This window comes from Hemicordylus capensis, chromosome 1, assembly GCF_027244095.1.
Source record: "Hemicordylus capensis ecotype Gifberg chromosome 1, rHemCap1.1.pri, whole genome shotgun sequence".
In the NCBI taxonomy this organism is placed as follows: domain Eukaryota; kingdom Metazoa; phylum Chordata; class Lepidosauria; order Squamata; family Cordylidae; genus Hemicordylus; species Hemicordylus capensis.
Window position 1 is genome coordinate 305,283,612 of NC_069657.1, and position 21,862 is coordinate 305,305,473.

The 21,862-nt window shown below is 43.9% G+C and overlaps 1 protein-coding gene across 7 annotated transcripts in view; it reads right to left on the reverse strand.

Moving 5' to 3' along the window:
* Nucleotides 1–1,287: 1,287 nt before the first annotated feature.
* Nucleotides 1,288–21,862, reverse strand: part of ASRGL1 (asparaginase and isoaspartyl peptidase 1) — a 56,609-nt gene continuing 36,034 nt past the window's right edge. For 6 of the 7 annotated variants that reach the window (XM_053286802.1, XM_053286803.1, XM_053286801.1 and 3 more), the window contains 2 exons: nt 19,567–19,677; nt 1,288–2,154 (listed from right to left, as the gene is read on the reverse strand). In XM_053286802.1, the coding sequence (XP_053142777.1) occupies nt 1,925–2,154; nt 19,567–19,677 (341 nt within the window). In that variant the 3' untranslated portion in view covers nt 1,288–1,924. The remainder of the gene's footprint in view (nt 2,155–19,566; nt 19,678–21,862) is intronic. The other variant, XM_053286805.1, reaches the window with a different exon arrangement.

The following is a 21,862-nucleotide window of genomic DNA, read 5'->3' on the forward strand; positions in this document are numbered from 1 at the left end:
CATTAGGCTGTAAAGGCTAATCGACAGAACAAACTTGAAACTTGAATCTATTTTTTTGAGAATCCATTTGATATGCTACTTATGTCAAATGTGATTTGCTAATCTATAAAGTATGCATGAGTAGTATACTTTAAAATACACAGAGTGTGTAGGTTATTGGGGTTATTTTCATAAAGAACATATTGTACATTAGCAAGATTGATTATTTCCCAGATTGAGTACAGAGTATGGAGCCACAGCAATATCTAAATATGACCTAAATTATTGAATTACAGCACTAGGAAAATCATTAAAGAAAAAGCAAGGGTGGGGGGATTTATCATGCCTAAGAATGAAACATGTTCCTTGTAATTATTATATTGGGAAAAGACATTTCAGTCTCTAACTTGCTGTCTGAGTGCTATAAGAACTTCTGAAGTGCCTTTTCATTTAACATTTCTGCAACTGAGAAATTTATTTTCCCAATTAATAACTAAAGTTAAGAAAGCTATTTGTTTAGTTGTCAATCATAAGTATTTGACTCCTTGTAGTGTATTACAGAAATCTGCTACCTTAAAATGAAAACTGAATTCCATCGCATGTTGCCCTAAACAAAAGGTCTTCATTTTTTAAGATTTCCTTCTTTCTTCCAAATACAAATGTTTTGCAAACAAATAGTCTGCTATTCCAGTAAGGATGAAATCTCAGTGTTTGAATATTCATTTGGCAATAACCAGAGTGTGCAGTTGCCCCAGGTATGGGTGTCTGGAGGAGGAACAATTCCACCCCTCCCCCAGAATGGCCCCCTCCCTGGGGAGAGGGAGCAATTGCCCCCAGTCCTATTAAATTCAATGGGGAGTACTCCCACGTAAGTGGGTATAGGATTGTAGGCTTTGCCTGCCCTGCACCCGCACTCCCTGGGAAAAAGTCCTGCAAACATCCATGACCCCAAAGTTTTTCAAGATTTACATAAATAAAATAAAATCTTAGAAGTTTAAATTTATTAGTCTACTGTTCATTTCTCTATTGCCACTAAAATCCTTAGGATTGCCTCTATCATTTTGCTTCACATTGTCACTGTACGTGTAGAAATGCAGTCTTGCATACTACTCCTTAAATAAACCATCATCTAATATTGTGCATGTCAAGATACATACAATTTTCCATATTTGCATTGTATGTGTATTCATTTCAGTGATGGTCCTCCATGTTACAGAGTGCAGTGTGCAGAGGCTCTTTTCATAGCCAATGTTCTTTTACTGCAGGATAAAAATATATACCAGAAGCCAATGAGATCATATTCCAGAATGGCAGTTTCTAGGGGAGCTCCATTTTATTCTGTAAGATTTATTTTATTTTTATTAAAACATTTTTATACCGCCCAAAACTTACGTCTCTGGGCGGTTTACAACAGAAAGTTAAGATGAAAGAAAGAAAGATGAAAGTTAAAACATGTAACAATCATGGGGAGATTTCAGTCAGAGTATAGATGGGTATCTGAACACATACCCATAGGAACACAAGCATGGCACAAGTCTGTCTTGAACATAAGACTAAGTTTGGTCTACTATGAACACTGGTTTCCCATCACCCTCACATTAGGAGAGAAATTGCCTTCAACATACTGACCCTGGAGAAATGAGCACGTCTCATTCTGAAGCATGCCTCATGAAGGTGTGCACAGCCACTTTCTGCACTCCATCTGTGCAACCAAGAAACCAAACCTCAAGTTTTTAATCACATGTATATGAATATTCCTTCCCAGAGTCCATTATGTTTCCTTCTATGTGTCAAGTTTGGCTGCAAAATGTGAGCAGTAGTATGAATATCCAATTCTGCTTCAGATACAGGGGTTGGCCTTTCAGAAACTGGAAAACAGATTTGGTTCCGATCAGAGTTGACGATCTTCATCCTGCTGTACAATTTCCTCTTCGTTTCCACATCCTTAGGAGCCCATAGAGCTAAGGGCTTCTTCAGCAGACTGCGTATGACACTCCCCAGCATAAATGCCACACTGTAACTGGTCATCCTTTACTGTAGCCCAGGACATCTGCTTCGTGGAGAACCTTGCAGCCCAGTCTCCTGAACTACTGATCACGATTACCCCACCCAATCCCCCAACTCTTGTTTTCATACAGTTTAGGGCAATATCAGCAGCATCTTCTGGTGACTTCCCTGAGGGAGAAAAGAAAAGAAAAAAACAGGACACATGAGAAATCATTTAATATTAAGGAAAATAATGTCAACAAAAGGTGGCCTAAGAATCTTTTCAATACATTTTTTAAAATCAAAATTTCTATCCCACCAGATTAGCTAACAATAAGCTTTTCTTGTGGCTACCATTAATCAAGATAAACAGGCCTCTTAAAGAGCGTAGCCATGATCAGAGAGGTAGGAGGAGATGCAACTAATTCCATGAGCTCAAACAGGTTTTTCACCTGTTTTTATCAAGTGGAAGCCTCCCATGACACACAGCAAGCTTCTTTTGAAACCAAAGCCATTTAGTTGTTATGGAAACTGGGGATACTGTACTCATGTGCAGCATCCAGAGGTGCACCTAGGTATTTTGGAATCCTGGACCTAAAGGCCTTTGGAGTCGTTGTCCCCCTTGCAAACTAATCATCACCATGCTTGGCCAGGTGACCACACCACCCGGGACAGACTAAAGAGGATTTGGGGGGCCCCAGGGGCTGTGGAGGCCTTGAACTTCAGCCCCAAAGTCTGGGGGTAAGAGCACCTCTGACAGTATCCCCAAGTGCACACCCGAAAGTCCTGACCTGATGTTTTCTCAAACCCACCCCTCTGCTTTCTGGGGTTACAGCATTTGTCTGAAGAAACAAATACTGTAGTTGTGGAGAAATTCTTCCCATGATTGGAACACTGAGGCACCCAGTATTTCAATCAAGGGAAGAATCTCTCCAGGAGTACTGCATTTTTCTCTGCAGGAAAAAAAAATGCTGTATTTTCAGAGAGCAGAAGGGTGGGGTTTCAGAGTGGGGGACAGGTTTGCAGGTGCACTCTTGGGGACATTGTCCATGATGATTGAACAGTGCTTGAGAGTAATTTCACGAAAAGCTTGTGATATGACATCTTTCAACGAAAATAATAAGAACTAGTTGGGAGCAGAGCATCTGCACCTCTAGTTCGCCGCCGCCGCCACCACCCCCGCCGCTATTCCCCCCCCACCTGCCCGCTACCGTTTCCCTCCCCTGCCCGCCCACTGCTGCTTCCCCCCACCCACTGTGGTTTTCTTCCCACCCAGCCTCTGCCGCCTTCTTCTGCCCACCTGCCACTGCTGTTCACTGCTGTCTTTTTTCCCCACTGGGCCCTTGGCCCAGCTGCTGCTGCTGCCATTTTCTTCCCTCCTGCTATCCGGCAGCTCCACGCAAACTCGCTCAAGAGCTGCCATGCATGGGATTAGCAATGGGTACACTTGAGATAAATATATAAATACATAATCTAATATTCCACTGGGCTATCATGAGCTCTTTGTGTGAACCTAAGCAGCAATTTGGATTCTACTCAATATAATTATTATTGAGTTCCTGCCCAGCTCCTACAGGAGTCACCGCAAAACTCCTTTCATGAATTTCACACCTGTTTATAGAATCAAAGACAGACGGGTCTATGGACCCCTTGTCAAACTTCTTGCTATGTTTCACTTGAGCAAATCCATCCCTGACAATCGTTTTTCCAGCCTCCTTAAATGCTTCCAAGTGAAGGAGATTCCACAGCCATCCTATAACTATGTTCCATTGGCCAGCTGCTTTAATGACAGACAGACAGAATACGACAAATGACTTTCCATTTCTTCCCTTTATTAAAAAGCACGGAAAAGAAAAAATAATAGATGTATAATTAATAGTCCTAATTGTGTCATAGGATAACACAGCAGGAGTTTCATATTATCTTTTTGGTGTTTTGACTGGTACACATTGATTTTATCTGAATTCAGATGTTAGTAAACTGACATGAGAAAACTTCCAAGGGCATTCTTCACCTTATCACTAGAATTTATGCCTTCAGTGAGTACGGTTATCCACTAAAGCATCATTATGGAGTTATTTTTTCCAAAATGTTTATTTTGGGTAAATCTACAAAGGATTGCAAACATTGTTATGTTCCAAGAGTATGCATGTCAAAGATACCAGCCACAAAAGCAGCAGCATTGTACCTTTAAATGAAATACAATCCCCCATAAACAAAATCAAGATGAGCTGTTCCCAGCAAGCAGCCTAAATAATAGCTGCCTTTCAAGTCATCATGAATAACCCGATATTCATTCGAAGGTAGGGAATACTGCTGCACAGCTGAAATACTCCAAACAGAACTGGTGGGATATACTACCACTGACAGACATTACTACAGGCTGTAAGGTTTTGCCCTTCCTTGCTATAAAAAAGAAACCCAAACACCCCAGAATGGAAACTGTTCTCATGCTTGGAAACCAACGTCCAAGCCTTTATAAACACTAACAAGAAGGATATTTTCATCCAGGCAACAGCTGCCATCATAATGCTTAGAATTCCAACAATTGCGCAAAGGATCATTCAGTTTATATCCTTCAGTAGAGCACCTGCTCTTTACTTGTAGTACACTATGGTCTGAATAATGTAGGCTGGTCTGGGAGGGACTGGTGACATATGTTGGCAATATAATAACCTGAAAATCAAATTAAGATGCAACCTTATATATACCCAGGAAGCTATTGTACACATTTCAAAATCAAATAACAATGCCGTGATGAGTTTCACTATTGGTAGCCTCATCAAAGACATTAGACCTAGACAACTAAATAAAGCAATCAAGTGCATACTTATAGGCAAGTCTAAAGATTGGCTCACATGTGTGGTAGCTCCAATGCATTTCCTCCACACAGTTATACTGTATCTACGGAATTTGCAGTCATTTGGAGGCAGTACCAAGCAAAACAGAACCACACATGTAGACAATACACAGGACTAGAGAAGTGAGGTAGTGCCATGCACCAGACACACATATACTCCTCCTTCACACAGTAATTACTACACAGTGATAGCATTAGAAAAACATTGGGGGTGGGGGGGCCACAGAAACGGCAACATGCATTTCTGAGTGGATGAGCTATGTCCCACACGTCAGATTTCTGAAACAGGAATGGGGGCAAGCAGGGGGTGGGATGTTAGAGGGGGCACTTCTGCTCAGGAGTACAAATGTACATATTTGCATACAACCCACATCCCCAAAGACATCTAACAATAAAGAGTAGCAGAGACACTATTTCTTACATGATTTGTCCTTTTCTGATTTAAAAAAAAATCCAAGTTTCATTTAGCACAACATGATGAAATTTGGTAGGGCTGTAAAGGGCCAGATAAAATTGCCTCAAGGAGCCTGATCAAGCTTGCAGGCTGCCAGATGGCCACCCCTCCTCTATCTAATCACAAGCATTCATAGAGCAAAGCATAAGTGGAAGTTTAAGAGAGGCTGAACTTACATGTGTTTTTAAAAATGTATTATTTTGCATTAAAAATGAAAAATTATTCTGCATTAAAAATGAAAAAATCATAAATATCCGCCAGGATATGTAAACCGTTACAATGATTTTAAAAGTAGAGATCAATTTAAGAGGAAAAAACCCAAAACATAATCACAATGGTTCTCATTTGCTTTTGAAGCAAACCAGATCAAAGTTTATCTTAAACAAAACTAAACTAAACAAGTTGTTCTAGTAAGAACTAATCAGCCTACTTTGCTTTCACTATCTCTACATCTGGACTAGCCACCAAACTGTGCAGCGGGGACTGACTATCAAGCCAGAGGTTTCTGGTTCGAATCCCCACTGGTATGTTTCCCAGAGTATGAAATCAGATTATTGGACTATGGGAAACACCTATATCGGGCAGCAGCGATACAAGACGATGCTGAAAGGCATCATCTCATACTGTATGGGAGATGGTAATGGTAAACCCCTCCTGTGTTCTACTAAAGACAACCACAGGGCTCTGTGGTAACCAGGAGTCGACACCAACTTGACGACACACTTTACTTTTACTTTACATCTGGACTAAATTTGGTGCAAACCGAGGTCCACACGTTAGATCTCTTGCACCTCAAATGTTCATGTGTCCACCATCTTGGATTGTGGTGGATGACATCATCACAAAGTATGCCATTGAGGTGTCCCTATGTGCCCCTACAACTGTACCCAATTTGGTTCATATTGGTCCAGGCGTTGTGAAGTTGATAGCGGGGGACACATACAGATACACACACAGAATGCTGGGTGATTTCATAAGCCTACTTGAAAGTAAGCTAAAAAGGAAAGATCTAAACATTATCAAGCATACAGTAAATTCATTAGTTAATGTGATCACAAAAAGAGTGAGAAATTTCAGTGTCTCCCCCTTTTCTCCACAGGCTGATGTATAACAAACTCTTTTTCTAAGAGTATATTCACCTATGGGAAATGTGAGCACAGAAACATATTCCTAGTTGAATGGGAAACTTCATGTGCAATTTAGTTGCTGTGTGTAGGGTTCCTCCTTCACATTTGCACAGTTGGGGCTGCATGTGCTGAATCCTTTCTAATGGTGATTCGCAGTTTGAAAGTGGGAGGTGGATTCAGTCCCTGCCCTACCCATTGATACCTTTTTTTAAAAAAACGTGTTCCGTGCACACAACCCCAGTTGTTTTGAATATTCTAACAGTGGGAGCTCTTCCATGTGCACTGTAACTAACCTTCATGTACTTTATGTTTATTTTAACAGCCATTCCACAATATTCCCTCCTTGAAACATTGCCCTGTAGGTCCTACTGCATTGTCAAAAGCCTCCCCCCCCCCATTTCTAAATAATCTGTTAAAATAGGTATTGCCTTCATTTATTAATCCCCAGGACACCTCCTTGTGTGTGTGGGGGGGCAGGTGGTAGTGTTGGTGAAGCTTACTTTCCATTAGGCTTATGAGATCACCTGGCAGTGTGTGTGTGTGGTGTGTGTGTGTGTGTGTATGTATGTTCCCCCCCTAAACTTCATGATTGATTGAAAGCCGTCAAGTCGGTGTCAACTCTTAGCAACCACACAGATAAATTCTCTCCAGGATGGTCTGTAATTCTGTCTTTGCAGATTCGGATTTTCTTTCCCCGCATGGCAACATCAGCTGCTAGACATCCAAATGGCTTTAATCTAACTGCATCATAATAATCATTGGTACTCTGAGAGATCCTCAGTTCTTCCTCAGTAGCGTGTTGAGTGCCATCTGACCTGTGGGGCCCATCATCTGGCACTATATCGACAATCATTCTATTTTGTCTATCCATGTGGCTTTCTTGGTAAAATAAAGGAGTGATTTACCATTACCTCCTCCCACCAGGTATGAAATGATGCCTTTGTCATCACTGAAGTGATCATCTGTCTCCAGCACCTTCCTTTATTATTATTACTACTACTACTACTACATTTATATCCCGCTCTTCCTCCAAGGAGCCCAGATCGGTGTACTACATACTTGAGTTTCTCTTTATCACTGCTGCCCAATACAGGTGCCTGCTTGCTTTAGCTGGGCATCTGACCTTCGCACTTTGGGTGACCCTATTGGGAGTATACCTCCTGGCGTACTTCGCTCATCCCTCCCAGGAACACAACACCCCCGCCATGATGAGGCAGCAAAGGAGGACTTGGGGCCTGGATCAATATGAACTGAATTGGGTAGAGTTGTCGGGATACATACAGACACCTCAACGACATAGTCTGTGATAATGCCATCCACCCCAATTCAAGATGGCAGGTACGTAAATGTTTAAGGCGCAAATGGGCTAACTTATGAACCACCTAACCTATTTTAACCAAATTTGCTACAGTTATCTTATTTACTTATTACATTTCTATACCACCCTATCCATCTAAAGGCACTGGGTGGTGTAGTGAGTGACATATAGGAGATACGAATATGACAAATATTTATATATCGCTTTTCGACAAAAAGTTCCCAAAGCAGTTTACATAGATATAAATAAATAGATAAAATGGCTCCCTGTTCCCAAAGGGCTCACAATCTAAAAAAGAAACATAAGATAAACACCAGCAACAGCCACTGGAGGGATGCTATGCTGGGGATCGATAGGGCCAGTTGCTCTCCCTCTGCTAAATAAAGAGAATCACTTTTAAAATATGCCTCTTTGCTCAGTTAGCTGGGGACACCTCAATGGTGTAGTTTGTAATGATGTCATGCACCCCGATCCAAGATAGCAGACACGTGAACTTTTGAGGCGCAAGAGGGCTCACCTGTGAATTGCACAACAAATTTGGACCAAATTTAGTCCAGTTGTAGGGATAGTGAAAGCAAAGTAGGCAGATTAATTCTTACTAGAACTATTTGTTTAAATATATACAGGAACTCCCCAACTTACAAACAGGTTGCATTCCAAAAGTTGGTTTGTAAGTCGAATGTTCATAACTTGGATCTCATCTAGTTCCCAAGAAGGGCAACTTGTCTGTATGTGTGAGTTAGTGTTGGTAAGTTGGGGACTTCCTTAATGTAATATGGCATGGAGCTTTTTAAGTATGGGTGTTTGTAATTCGGATGTTTGTAACTCGGAGAGTGCCTATATTCCACAAGTTTTCTTCCCAATTCTACAGAGGAGGAGTTTGCTTCCCCTCACCCCATTTTTGTAAGGATGCTTGGCCATATAAGTAAGTGCAATGTCAGTGGCCCACATGTTCTGCAGCTGTAGGAGAGCGGAAGAAGGGCTGCAGAGAGGCTGCAGTGTAGCTGCAACAAAGATCTGTTCTGCAGTTGAGCAAAGGGAAAAGGGAAGTGATTTTCACTTATCTCCCCTCCAAGTTCTTCTTGACTGCACAAATATGTTGCTGAGGGCTGTGTGACCCTCAGAGATATATTTCTGCAAACAAAAAGGACTTTGGGAGAGAGGAAAGAGAAGCAAGAATTGTTCCCCACCCACCCTGGCTGAGGAACAAACCTTCACTGCAGCTACACCACAACTCTTCTTCCATTCCCCTATGGGCTACAGAGCATGTGGACCAGTGTTATTAAATGGGGCGGGGGACAAAGAGTAATCCACAATTCTGAAAGAAGAAAATATGTAAAAGCCAGAAACACGCACACACAGAGCGACCCTGAGCACCTACCAAGCACCTACCAAAACAGAATGCGAAAGAACAACAGACTGTACTTTCTGTAGTAACAACACTCTGAGTGGGCTATGGGGCTGAAACTGCCTTGTTTGGCCTGATGGATGATCTCAATTAGGTTTTGACAGAGGGAGTGTGACTCTGCTGATCCTTTTGAGTTTCTTGGTGGCTTTCGATACCACTGACCATAGTATCCTAGAGGCAGTAATGGGCTGGATGAGGGATAGTTAAACCATAATAAGATGGAAGTACTGATTGTGGGGGTTCAAGTCCCTAGAGATGGTTTAGATGCCTGTTCTGGATGGAGTTACACTAACCCTAAAAGATCATGTACATAGCTTGGAGGTGCTCCTGGATCCAAAATGTAATATGGCATGGATTAATTTTAAGCAGTGGCCACGGGTGCTTTTTATCACCTTCGGCTGAAACTTCAGCTACGCCCATTTCTGGAGGAAAATGTCCTTAAAGCAGTAATACATATGCTGGTAACCTCCAGGTTTGACTACTGTAATGCTTTTGTACATAGTCTGGAAACTACAACAGGTACAGAATGTGGCAGCCAGGTTGGTCTGTGGGACAACCTGAAGCAACTATATAACACTGATTCTGAAAGAATTGCATTGGCTGCCAATATGTTTCTGAGCAAAATATAAAGTACTGGTTATTACCTATAAAGCCCTTAACAGCTTAGGTCAAGGGTACTTAAGAGAGTGCCTCTTTTGTCAAGACCCTGCTGCTTTTTAAGATAATCCTGTGGGGGAGGGGCCCCTGATTACGATTGCTGCCAGCTCATCTGGTAGCGACTCAGGACCGGGCCTTCTCTGTGGCTACCCCAGGGCTTTGGAATACACTCCCCATCAAAATAAGAGTTTTTCCATCTCTGATTGCTTTTAAAAAGACTCCTCAGACACACCTGCTTTCTCAGGCTTTTAATTAAAACTAATGTTAAACTGTTTAATTGTTTTACTCTGTTAATTGTTTTCAATGTTTTTTATTCTGTGAAAGTGTTTTATTTGGTTTTGTTTTTATATTGTAATTTGGATTATGTACACTGCCTAGAGATATCCATATCAGTTAGTATATAAATATGATTGAGATAGATAAGTTTATTCAGTCATTGACCAGGAAATAAATATGATTGATAAATAAATAATATGAAAGAAAGGGATGTTCTGAGTTAATTTTTGTTCAGTATTAAGTTCAAGTGACAAGCTTTCATTAAGAGTACTGAAATGAAAGTGAAATATTCCCATGTTGGGGCTGCTGTACACCAGCACTTGAAGATAATCTGCTTGGTACATATTTTGCATAATATGAACAGTGTTTCCTCCTTAAAAATTTCCCTACAGATAGGAGTCTAAAATTCTTTGTAGCTTGCAGTCCATTAGTATTAGTTAAACTGTGATCCAAAGTCTGCAACTACAGCTTTGTATAGCAACAGTGGTCACACCTGCATCTGTAACTGTATTCAGAAGAAGTAGGTCGCCTGATTATGTTTACAGGCTGTAATATAAATCGAGAGTTTGGATAACATTGAAGGTAAAGCTCTCCAGGGTCATCTGTAGCCCGATTATGTTACAGTCACACAAACATCTTGTTGTCAGCTGTTTACCAAAGTCACACTTCTACTCAATACACAGATTAGCACATTTATTTTCATTCACATTACTTCCCTTTTAATAGGTCAGAGAAGAGGATGTTTAAAAGGATTTTATAGGGCTCATCAGCAACATTCAGTCCTATCAACAATTAAAATCTATTGGGTATGAAACTGAAAAAATGCCTTACTGTCATGGAAATTTTGTACTTGTGCTTTTAAAAGTAAGCAAGACCCTGTCATATGCAACACACACACCCCAAAACTGCTTTCCAGTACACGTTATAAGTTATCATGCTAGTATTGATGGATCAGAGGTAACAACAAGTTGCTGTTAAGGAAAAACGACAGTTGTCATCTATAGTTTTACACCAGTAGGCTTTGCGCCTGCGCAGAGTCCACATTGGAATCTAACAAGCTCAATTTTCCTTCTTTTGGTGGGAACCCCGCCCCCAGCCGCTGTATGTGGCTGCGCCACTCCTCATCCCCTCAGTCACGGAGTCCGCCTTCAGGAAACCAGTGGGGAGGATGGGAGGGCGTGTAAAACTACAGATGACCACTAGAAGAATCAACATTACAGGTGAGTAACCTGTCATTCTTTGATGTGGTCTCTGTATTTTACACCAATGGGCTCATAACAAGCAAGCACCCAAGGAGGAGGGACAGGCAAGGCAACAGTGAAACAAGCAGCACTTTTATTAATATTTCCACCTCCTGAATCACAGCAAGCATAGATGATCAGCATTAAGTCATGTCCAATACATCACTAGCAGCACATATTATGGGGTGTGTGTGTGTGTGTATGTATATATCTCACATCAACTGAAAATAGACTGCAGTACACTCCTGCCAAATACAGCATCATTTCATGCTTTAGAATCAATTGCATAGTGGCGGATAAAGGAATGTGGGGAGACCCAAGTGGCCGCCTGGCAAATTACGTCCAAAGGGACAGACCTATCAAAGCCACCGAGGCAGCCACTGAATGCACCGAATGTGCCTTAACTATGGTTGGCAGCTGTTTATGAGCCAGTTGGTAACAAAGTTCAATGGTAGAGACTAGCCACTGGGACATGGACTGGGCTGACACCTGTAACCCTTTACGGGGCCCGTCGTACAGAACAAAAAGCCAGGGTGTCCTCTGCCACTCAGCTGACTGCTGGACATAAAAGAACACAGCCCTCCTCACATCTAGATGGTGTAACCTATGCTCCGCATCCGAGGCAGGGTTTTGAAAGAACACTGGGAGAGTAAGGGGCGTGGAACGGTGAAAGACCGACACCACCTTGGGCAGAAATTGGATATCTGGCCGGATGACCACTTTATCCGTACGGAATTGCAAGTAAGGAGGGTCAGCCAGGAGGGCCCGCAATTCACTAACCCTCCTGGCGGAGGTTACTGCCACCAAAAAGGCCACCTTCCAGGAGAGCAGATGCGGGTCCACCAAGGCCAAAGGCTCAAAGGGTGGCCACATCAATCCTGCCAGTACAACTGGCAAATCCGAGGCTGGTGCCATTACAGGGTCATCTAGGAACACACTGGAGAGACCTTTAAGGAAAGTCTTAACCAAGGGGACTTTAAACCAAGAAGGTCAACCCGCAGGGGATTTGGCCACTATAGCAGCCACATACACTTCAGGACAACCTGAGGGCAGACTCCTTCAAGGACCTCAAATAGGCACAGATATAGGCTACAGAGGGATTAGCTGCATCAAAATCCTCAGAGTCAGCAAAAGCACAAAACCTAGTCCATTTGTATCCATAGGACGTTCTAGTGGAGGGCTTTTTGGCTGCCACCAGTATGTCCATCAGTTCAGGTGGCAGGACGGATTGATCCTCCATGCAGTCAGGAGGAGGGACTGAACCCCAGGGTGGAGGGACTGATAGGGTCTGGCCGCTGTCTTGAGACAACAGGTCTAGACGAATTGGAAGTCGCACCCATGACCCTGCGAGTCAGGAACCAAGGCCTCCACGGCCACCATGGCACTATCAGGATGGCCTGAGAGCGGTCTAGTCTGTTTGGTTAGGACCTTCGGCAAATGGGGGAAGCAGGTAAAGTAGTTGCCCCATCCAAGGGCGAGCCAAGGCATCCCCCAGAGACTCCAAGCCCTGCCCGCCTCTCGAACAATACAAGGGACACTGTGTGTTGTCCTGAGAGGCAAACAGATCCAGGGCTGCAAAGCCCCACTTGGCAAAGATGCCCTCCAAGACCTGTCTGTTCAGTCTCCACTCATGGGAAACAGTTAAGGACCTGCTCAGGCTGTCTGCCTGGACATTCAGTACCCCGGGTATGTGGACCACCTGCGGGACAACCATGTGCATAAAGCACCAAGTCCACAGTTCCAGGGACAGGGACAGTAAGGCTCTTGACGATGTACCACCCTGACGATTTAGGTAGGCCTTCGCCATCGTATTGTCTGTCTGGACAATGATGGCACACCCCGCAATTTGGGACAGAAACCCCTTGAGGGCCAGAAAAATTGCCAACTCTAGGTAGTTGATATGATGGGAGCGCTGCTCATTCGACCAGTGCCCGCTCAGGCCGGAGCCCTTGAGACAAGTCCCCCATCCGATCTTCGAGGCATCGGTAGAGATCACATGGCTTGGAAGAGGAGCATGAAAGGGTGCCCCTATGGTCAGGTGCAGGAGTTTGGTCCACCAGCTAACCGAAGCACACACTGAGACCGGATGCGTCCGCCGTAGGCCTGGTGGATCCCAAAGAGGGTTGGAAACGTCCAAAAACCACCTCTGGGCGAGACGCATTCAGATACGCGCCTAGGGCAGGACATAGGTGGTGGCCGCCATATGCCTCAGAAGACACTGTACCAAGCAGAAGGCTTGCGGTCCCCTCAGGGAAAACTCCAAAGCTCTCCGCTGGAGTGCACTGACCCTCTGCTCCATTAGGAACACTCTCTCTGACTCCATATCGAAGATCAATCCGATAAACTGGAGCCTTCGGGCAGGGACCAGTTGGACTTCCCGAATTTGATTTCAAACTCCAAGGACTGCAGGGTCTCGATCACAGTATCAAGAGAGCACAGGGTGGTCCGCTTCAAGTGAGCCAGGACCATCCAATCGTCTAAATAGGAGAGCACATGCACCCCTTATTCCTGTATATAAGCCACAACAGGGGCCAGACACTTTGTAAAGACATGAGGCACCATTGTCAGCCCAACGGACAGTGCCTTGAACTGGTAGGGGAGCTCCCCTACCTGGAACCTAAGGAAACGCCGTTGCTGTGACCTGATCATTACATGATAATAGGTGTCTTTGAGGTTGATGGATGCTAACCACATGTCTCTTTCGAGAGCATTTAGGATGTTTGGTACCGACAACATTCAGAAACGCCGGTAGATCAGGTAGCGGTTCAGTGCCCGCAAGTCCAGTATTGGCTGTGGGCCCCTGTCGGGCTTCAGTACCACGAAGTATTGCAAATAAAAACCCCAGCTCTCGGGATCGATGACAGGCTCTATTGCATCTTTGGACAGTAGAGCCATCATCTCCACTTGAAGAGCGGGGGTGGAAGGGGTGGCTACTACCCTGGAGAAAAACAGTATTCCCTGGAACTCTAGGGCATAGCCCAGGCTGATCACTGACAGCACCCAATGGTCCACTGTCACCTCTGCCAAGCGATCCGCAAAAGGTGCCAAGCGAGTCCAAGAAGGCCCCAAGTCATTGTTTCTTGGGAACAGTACCGGGCCGTTGCTTAGAGAACGCGGGCTTGCCCGTCTGGTTGCCAGGCTTGTAATGGTGCTGAGGTTTTGAACCCTGAAGGGAGCTGTCCGACGTGGACAGCTGCTGAAAAGCAGGTTTTTGTTGGTATGGAACCCACCGAGATGCCTTTTGCGATTTAACAGACGGCAAGGAAAATGACACCAACCTCGCGGTGTTACGGAACTTTTGCACTTTTTGGAACGTCTCATCAGTTTGCTCCGCAAACAGGGACATGCCCTCGAAAGGAAGTTCCTCGATCCTGGCCCAGGCCTCGTAGTGGAGGCCAGAAGATTGCAGCCAGGCATGGCGGTACAGCGCTACGGAGGTGGCCATCACCTTGGCCGCACATTCCATTGAGTGGTGGGCAGAGAAAAGCTCCTGCTTGGTTACCCGGACCACCTCTCGGAGAAAAGTCTTTGCTGGATCCTTCTTATCTGGAGGCAGCAGCTCGAGAAAAGGGGCCACCTTTTCCCAAAGGAACTGGTTGTACCTGATGTTATACACCTGGTAATTTGCCACACGCAAGTGGAACACCGAGGCAGAATAAAGTCTCCTTCCGAAGGGTTCCAACTTTCCCCCTTCCCTATCAAAGGGGGTTGATTGGCCATGGCCCCTAGATCGCTGCAGGGAGGCCTTGACCACAATAGAGTTCTGTGCCGTGTGGTGCTTTAAGAAGGCTGTTTCCTCCTGGGAGCACACCCTGTAGAAACTCTCCAAGCAGCGATTAGGTTGAGACAACGTAGAGGGTTTCTTCCAGAGCCCCTTCATTATTGCCAGCAACACTGAGTTCAAAGGCAAAGCTGCCGGTACCTTAGAAGCAGCGTCAATCAGGGCAAAGAGAGGATCTGGCTCCGGGCCCCAACATCAACCCCCAACGCAGAGGTCATATGGCCCAGATACTCAGAATAGAGCTTCAGGTCCTCCGAGGGTGAAGCCGGCTTGGAGTCCGAGTGGACCTCTAGAGGGGAAGACCCGGGAGATGGGTGTCATGGCCATGCTATTGGACTCCGAGGATAAGACAGGCAGTGTGACAGTGGAGGAGGGAGTACAGCAACCTCAAAGGCAAGAAGTTGCAGAGGCAAGCAAGACCAACTCACGGGATGTTGAAAAAGAAACAGAGCATAGTACAACAGTTCCTGTGGAGGAGGTGCAGCTGATCTCAGCTGTAGAGAGGTGTGAGTCGAAAAGACAGGAGAAGATAAGGAGATGCACGTGCAGAAGGGCTCGACTAACAAGAAGAGCTGCTGAGTCAGGGACCCATGATTGAAAACATATGGCATCAGCCTATTTAAGATGGCTTCGCCTTAGCCACATTGCTGGTAGCAACGTCATGCTTTAGTGAGCTATCCAGCTGTGTTCCTGCTTGTTTTGACTGTGCTTTGACTCCGGACCGTTTGGACTCTGTTTGTGGAATTCGACTTGGACTTGGTTTGACCAACTGGATATTGTGATTACTCAGACTGGCTTTGGTTTGGAAATTGCTTACTGCTTGGCTCTGACATTCTCTTTTTGACACTTTGCCTACTTCACGCTCCATATGCTGATATATAGCTCTAGATTAGCCTGACAGATTTACTACAGCGGGGGCTCTGAGTCCTTCAAACTTGAGCCACTCTTGCAGTCTGATTTCCCCATGGGCCCCGGTTCGTGTTCGGTTTCCACTGGGTCCGATGGAGAGTCTGGCTTATTAGGCTGGGCCTCCAGTACCGAGCCCGGTACCGTGGTAGCCTGGCTCACCAGTTCAGTGGACTGCGGGGTCGTACATGCCTGAGGCGAGTCATTGTGTTGAGCACAATCACAGAGGGAATGAGAGTGCGGCCTCCCTGACGTGTCTGAGGGAAGGGCATGTGAGTCCCAGGCCGACCGATGTATATAAAAAGCCTGATCATCATGGTATCAAGTGTCTCAGTAACCTCGGCCATAGTCAGAGTATGCAGATCGGACGTCTCCTCGGTACCAATCATAGGAATCCCTGTGATCTGGACCATAAGTACGTGCAAGGTCCTGCAGGGGTGAGTGGTGCTGGAAAGCGCGTTAACGGTCCACAGATGGGACAACCTGACAGTCCCAGTCCCCACCTGCACAGTAGAGAGCCAGTGTGGTGTAGTGGTTAGAGTGCTGGACTAGGACCAGGGAGACCTGAGTTCAAATCCCCATTCAGCCATGAAACTAGCTGGGTGACTCTGGGCCAGTCACTTCTCTCTCAGCCTAACCTACTTCACAGGGTTGTTGTGAAAGAGAAACTCACGTATGTAGTGCACCGCTTTGGGCTCCTTGGAGGAAGAGCGGGATATAAATGTAATAATAATAATAATAATAATAATAATAATAATAATAATAATAATAATAATAGACAAACAATCGTCTGAGTCCCAATGGTGTCCGCGATCCCTCAAAGCAAACTGACCAGAGTCACCTCGAACCGGTGAGTGGCAGTACAGCAGCCACACCGCATCGGCCGGAGGATAATAGGGTGAATACGCCTCTTCTACCAACGAGGCACCTTCTGGCTCATCTGACGGTATTGAGCATTCCCATATCTCGAAGGTGACCTGTGCCAGCAGAGGGGTAGAGGACACTGGGTGCGAAGCGGCCGTCTTAGGCTTTTTCACAGCTGGGAGTTCCATCCCGGTCCTAGGTTCCGTTTTCTTCTTCTTTGGGATCGGGGGCAGGTGTTGACCAGCTGGAAGGTCAGGTTGAAACTCGGACTTCTTTTTTAAAAAAAATATTAATTTAATAAGACAATACATAAACATAAATAATAAAACTGATACATAATGACATCCATTAACCATCCTTCCAGATATGTAAATAATTAGATGGAGTAGAATGACTAAAATTGTCTTGATTTGGGAACAAAATAAAATCTGACCATATCATGAAAAAATTGTTAGAATTAGCTTGACCTGCTCAAAGACCAATAATATGGGTCAATTTTTCAGATATGGCAATATGCCACATAGACTGATACCAAGATGTCAAAGACATGGTTTTGTGCTTCCAGGATTGTGCAATGGATAATCCAGCCGCAGTTAACATGAAAACTATAAGATCCTTAGATAATAATGCCAAATTAGCTCCAGAAAATACATTTAACAGAGCCAACTCTGGTCTCATATCTCTGTTGTGTAATTTTACCCATTTCTAAAAATACCTCTGTCCCAAAGCAAAAAATACCGGGACAAGCCCACCATAAAAAGAAGTATGTTCCCCTATTTCCACAGCCATTCCAGCATAGTGGGGACAAACTCTTATTAATGTGGGATAATCTGGAAGGGGTCAAATACCACCTGTGAAAGAGCTTAACAAAATTCTCTCTAATTTGGGAAGTGGTAGAAAACATAGGCTTCCATTTCAGTATTCCATTCCATTGTGAGTCGCTAATAGTTTGTTGTAGGTCATTTTCCTAGGCCAATTAATGGATCAGATGTTTGAAATATTAGAATCTCGTATAATCTAGAAATAAATCCCTTAGAATCTTCTGAGGCCTTTAATATTAATTCCTCAAACACAGTCAAATTCCTATTAACCTGCTTTACTATATCAGGGTGTAAAATAAAGAACTGAAACTGAAGAAAATTTAACCAAGAGTAATGCTTATTCATAAACTTCTCCCAAATTGGTTCTAAATCAATTGGCTTATCCAGATAATAAAAATCCTTTAATCTGTTGGCAATACCTCCAAAAACACCAAGTAATCGAGAGCATGAAGCTAAAGATGGAAATTTAGGATGACTACAAATGGATAGCAAGGGGGAATATTGGGGGGGGGGGGAGATTTTATGCCATTTCCCCCAGATCTTAAAAGTAGTTTTTTAAAATGGATTTATAACAGATTTAGAACTCTTAATAAATTCAAATATCAATACTAAGTTGTTAATATTGTCGAGATGTTCTTCAGGAACCTCCATCTTCACCCAGTATTTAGCTTCCAGGTTTACTATTAACCACAGAATATGGTTAATTGGACTTCTTTTTCGGCCTTAGCAGAGCTGACTTCGGACCAGGGGAGGCTCTCCAGGCCCTGTTCGGGCGTGGCCACCGCATGCAGAATGGAAAGCAGTTCCGCCATAGAAGATGTCAATGCCGGTACCGATACCAGGGCATCCAATGTGGTTGGGGCCGATTCAGGCTGTGCCGCCGGTACCGAGGTGGCCATTTTCACATCTCCTTTCTTCAATAGGATCTCCAATGAGCGGAGAGCTAGATCCCACAGGGCTACACACAAGCGAGAAGCCTGATTCCGTTGAGCCTGCTTCATGAATCTTTGGCAATGAAGATAAGTCTCGACAATGTGGGACTCCCACAAGCACAGGAGGAATTCACTGTGTGTGTCCGGGAAGGGGATTTTGGAACCACAGCAAACACCTTGCTTAAAGTTTTTCATGCCAGGCATGCATGCCAAGCAGCCGACAGGCCTCCACACCTTGTCCCAGCTGGGACTGAGGCCGAAGAACAGAAAACCGGAAGAAAAACAAAAACGCAAAGAAGCAAAAATGCTACTACGCAAAGAAATAAACCAATGAAAGAAAGAAAGAGCAGGAAAAAAACATCAAGGGAAGCAAACCCCACTCGTTACCCAGCTGCAGACTACACGATGTTGACTGAAGCATGGACGGCGAAAGACTTAGGGGATAAGGAGTGGTGCAGCCGCATATAGTGGCTAGGGGCGGGCTTCTCGCCCAAAGCAGGAAAATTGAGCTTGTTAAATTCTGACATGGACTCTGCGCAGGCACAAAGCCCTTTGGTGTAAAACACAGAGACCACGTCAAAGAACCTATTATTTAGTCATCTAGACATGAACACCTAAGATATGGAGTTGTTGTCCTCTCCCCTCTGACCAAAGCACTGGTGTCCCATGTCCTCCAATGTAATAAATATTAATCCTAAAAGCTTAAGTCGAACTAAAAATTACAGCAAAACCTGCATATGCTACAACAATAAACCCATGGCATAATGATTAAGTGTTGCATATTTGTGTGTATTTGTTCCAAGGACATTTTGAGTAATCAAGAAATATATCCTGGCAACTCCCCAACATTTAAATAACTGACTACAACCCACCAAAAACTAGCAAGGAATGAGGTGCTTTCATATGCTCTGTAATTTAGAATACCCCCCCCACCGCCAAAATATATCAGGTTTTACCTTGTTCCATGTGATAAAGGATAAGTCTTGCTAGAACCACTTTCATAATGCTCTCCCCATGGCCTGTGGTAGAGGTGGCACCAACATTGTTATCTGCATAACCTCCACTTCCTGATCAAAGAATAAGATGACATTTTCAATATCCCACATCTCAAGTGAACCGCAGCACTTTATATGAACCAGTTACAGACATAGCCTTCTTCATTTCACCTTTTGTAAACTAAGTAAAGTGTGCTGTCAAGTCGATTTCAACTCCTGGCACCCACAGAGCACTGTGGTTTTCTCAAATGAAGTATACTTTTGTATCCACGCTGATGGAATTAAACGAGGTCAGAGAGCATGGGTTAACTCACACTTCCATGATTAGATGTAAAGGGTAAAGATAACATAGTCATCTGAAGGCTAATTGCTTCTGAAGCATAGTTACCACCATTTTCATGTGGACAGATTTCTATATGGCTGCAGTAACACTTAGTTTTATATTTTGGGTCTTTTGACCATAAACAACACCGCCACCGCCACCACTTAGTTTTATTTATTAAAATAAATAAAACTGAAAGAAAGAAAGAAAGAAATATGAATAAGCCTTTAAAGGTGTTCCTTAAACACAAAAAACTCTCTCAGTAGTTTCATGTAGGTTAAGCAACCAGAGGAGACTGAGACGGCCTTGGTTTCCTTGGTGAACAATCTATGCCAATAACTAGACAGAGGAGTGCATCCTTCCTCCTGGACCTCTCAGTGGTTTTTTATATCCTCAGCCATGGTATCCTGACTACGCTGGGACTGAGAGGAACTATTTTGCAGTGGTTCTGGTCCTTCTTGGAGGTTAGGTTCCAGAAAGTAGTGCTGGAGACTCCTGCTCAATGCCTTGGGCTTTGGCATGTCCACAGGGTTTCATCTTGCTCCCCATGCTGTTTAATATCTACATAAAATCCCTGGGAGAGGTTGCTAGGAGACTTGGAGTTTACTGTCAGCAGTACACAAATGACATACTTTTCCATCCTAAGCCAAGAAGGTCATGCTCTCTTCAGTTGCATTGTTTTTAGGCTCACTGAGGCAAGTATTAGACTTATCAATGCAATAATTCAAAATGTGAGGGAACTTGAGAGAATCTTCAAGGCATGTTAAGGGAGCAGTCTGTGAAAGGTAACACAGATGTCTATTGAGGGTGGCAAATTATTTTTAAGATACTCCTAACAATATCAACATGGTGCTTATAATTTTTTTAGGAGTACTACCTCTAGACAACTGTTCACTCTCTCTCTCTCTAGACCCAGCATGTTCCTCTTTCAGTTATCCTCCCTTTACTTCATTTCAGCACCCCCAGGAATCCATACAAGATGAATGGTGATTCAAGTAAAGAACTTGTAGTGCATGGAAGTGTGCTGAGCATTTTACACACATATGCATCTCTCGTGATTAACTCATGTGCAAAGCTGCAAAACAAAAACTGACGTTCTAACTACATCATATGTGGGTAACACAATTATTAAGAAGTTGTGCTCTTCGTTCACTATGCTAACTGGCTCTGAATCATTGTAGTTGGCATTAAGGTCATCAGAGTTTGCATCTAAACAATAAATTAAAGTCTGAATTTAAAAAGAGTATTTTCCCCCCTTCAAAAATCCAACTTGATGAATTTCTAAATAATGTTCTACTTGGAATTTACTGGAGACACAAAATAAGGAGTTTGTCCTACTCAGTTCAAGTTGTTTATTATTACTTGTAAAGTATTATGTGTATACCATACACTCTGGGCACTTATGAGGCTGTGAAGGAAAACATCTTGCTACTTGCTCACATACTAGGCAAAGTGTAAGCCTCTTTCCAAGAAAAACAGCTTACAGGAGAAATATTTCAAAAGACTCTTCATCTGAACGAACAATCTCCAAATATTTCCTCTTGCCACTCCTTACCCATCTAATCTGGAAGTATGTTGTTAAATACATAAATATTATAAAGGTCAATAGGAACTGGAACTTTTGACTGCAACCCTGGAGTTCTGCTTGCTGTTTCTGCTTCAATAGCGCCGACTACTGTGAACAGGGAGACTGAGTGAATCTGGACTGGGGGCTGCAAGGCTTGAGATGGCAGTGAGCAGCTGATGGGACTTTTGGAAGAAGTGCTGAATATCACAAGCTTCAGCTCTATGTTTTATACCAGAATTAGACTCTTGCAGCAAGCCATAGTCTTAAACATCGTTTTATCGGTGGCGGCAGGGAAGGGCAGGTCAATAAGAAGAGGAACTTTTGCTTGCTACATCTGCTTCAGTAGTTCCCATTGCCACTGGTCAGTT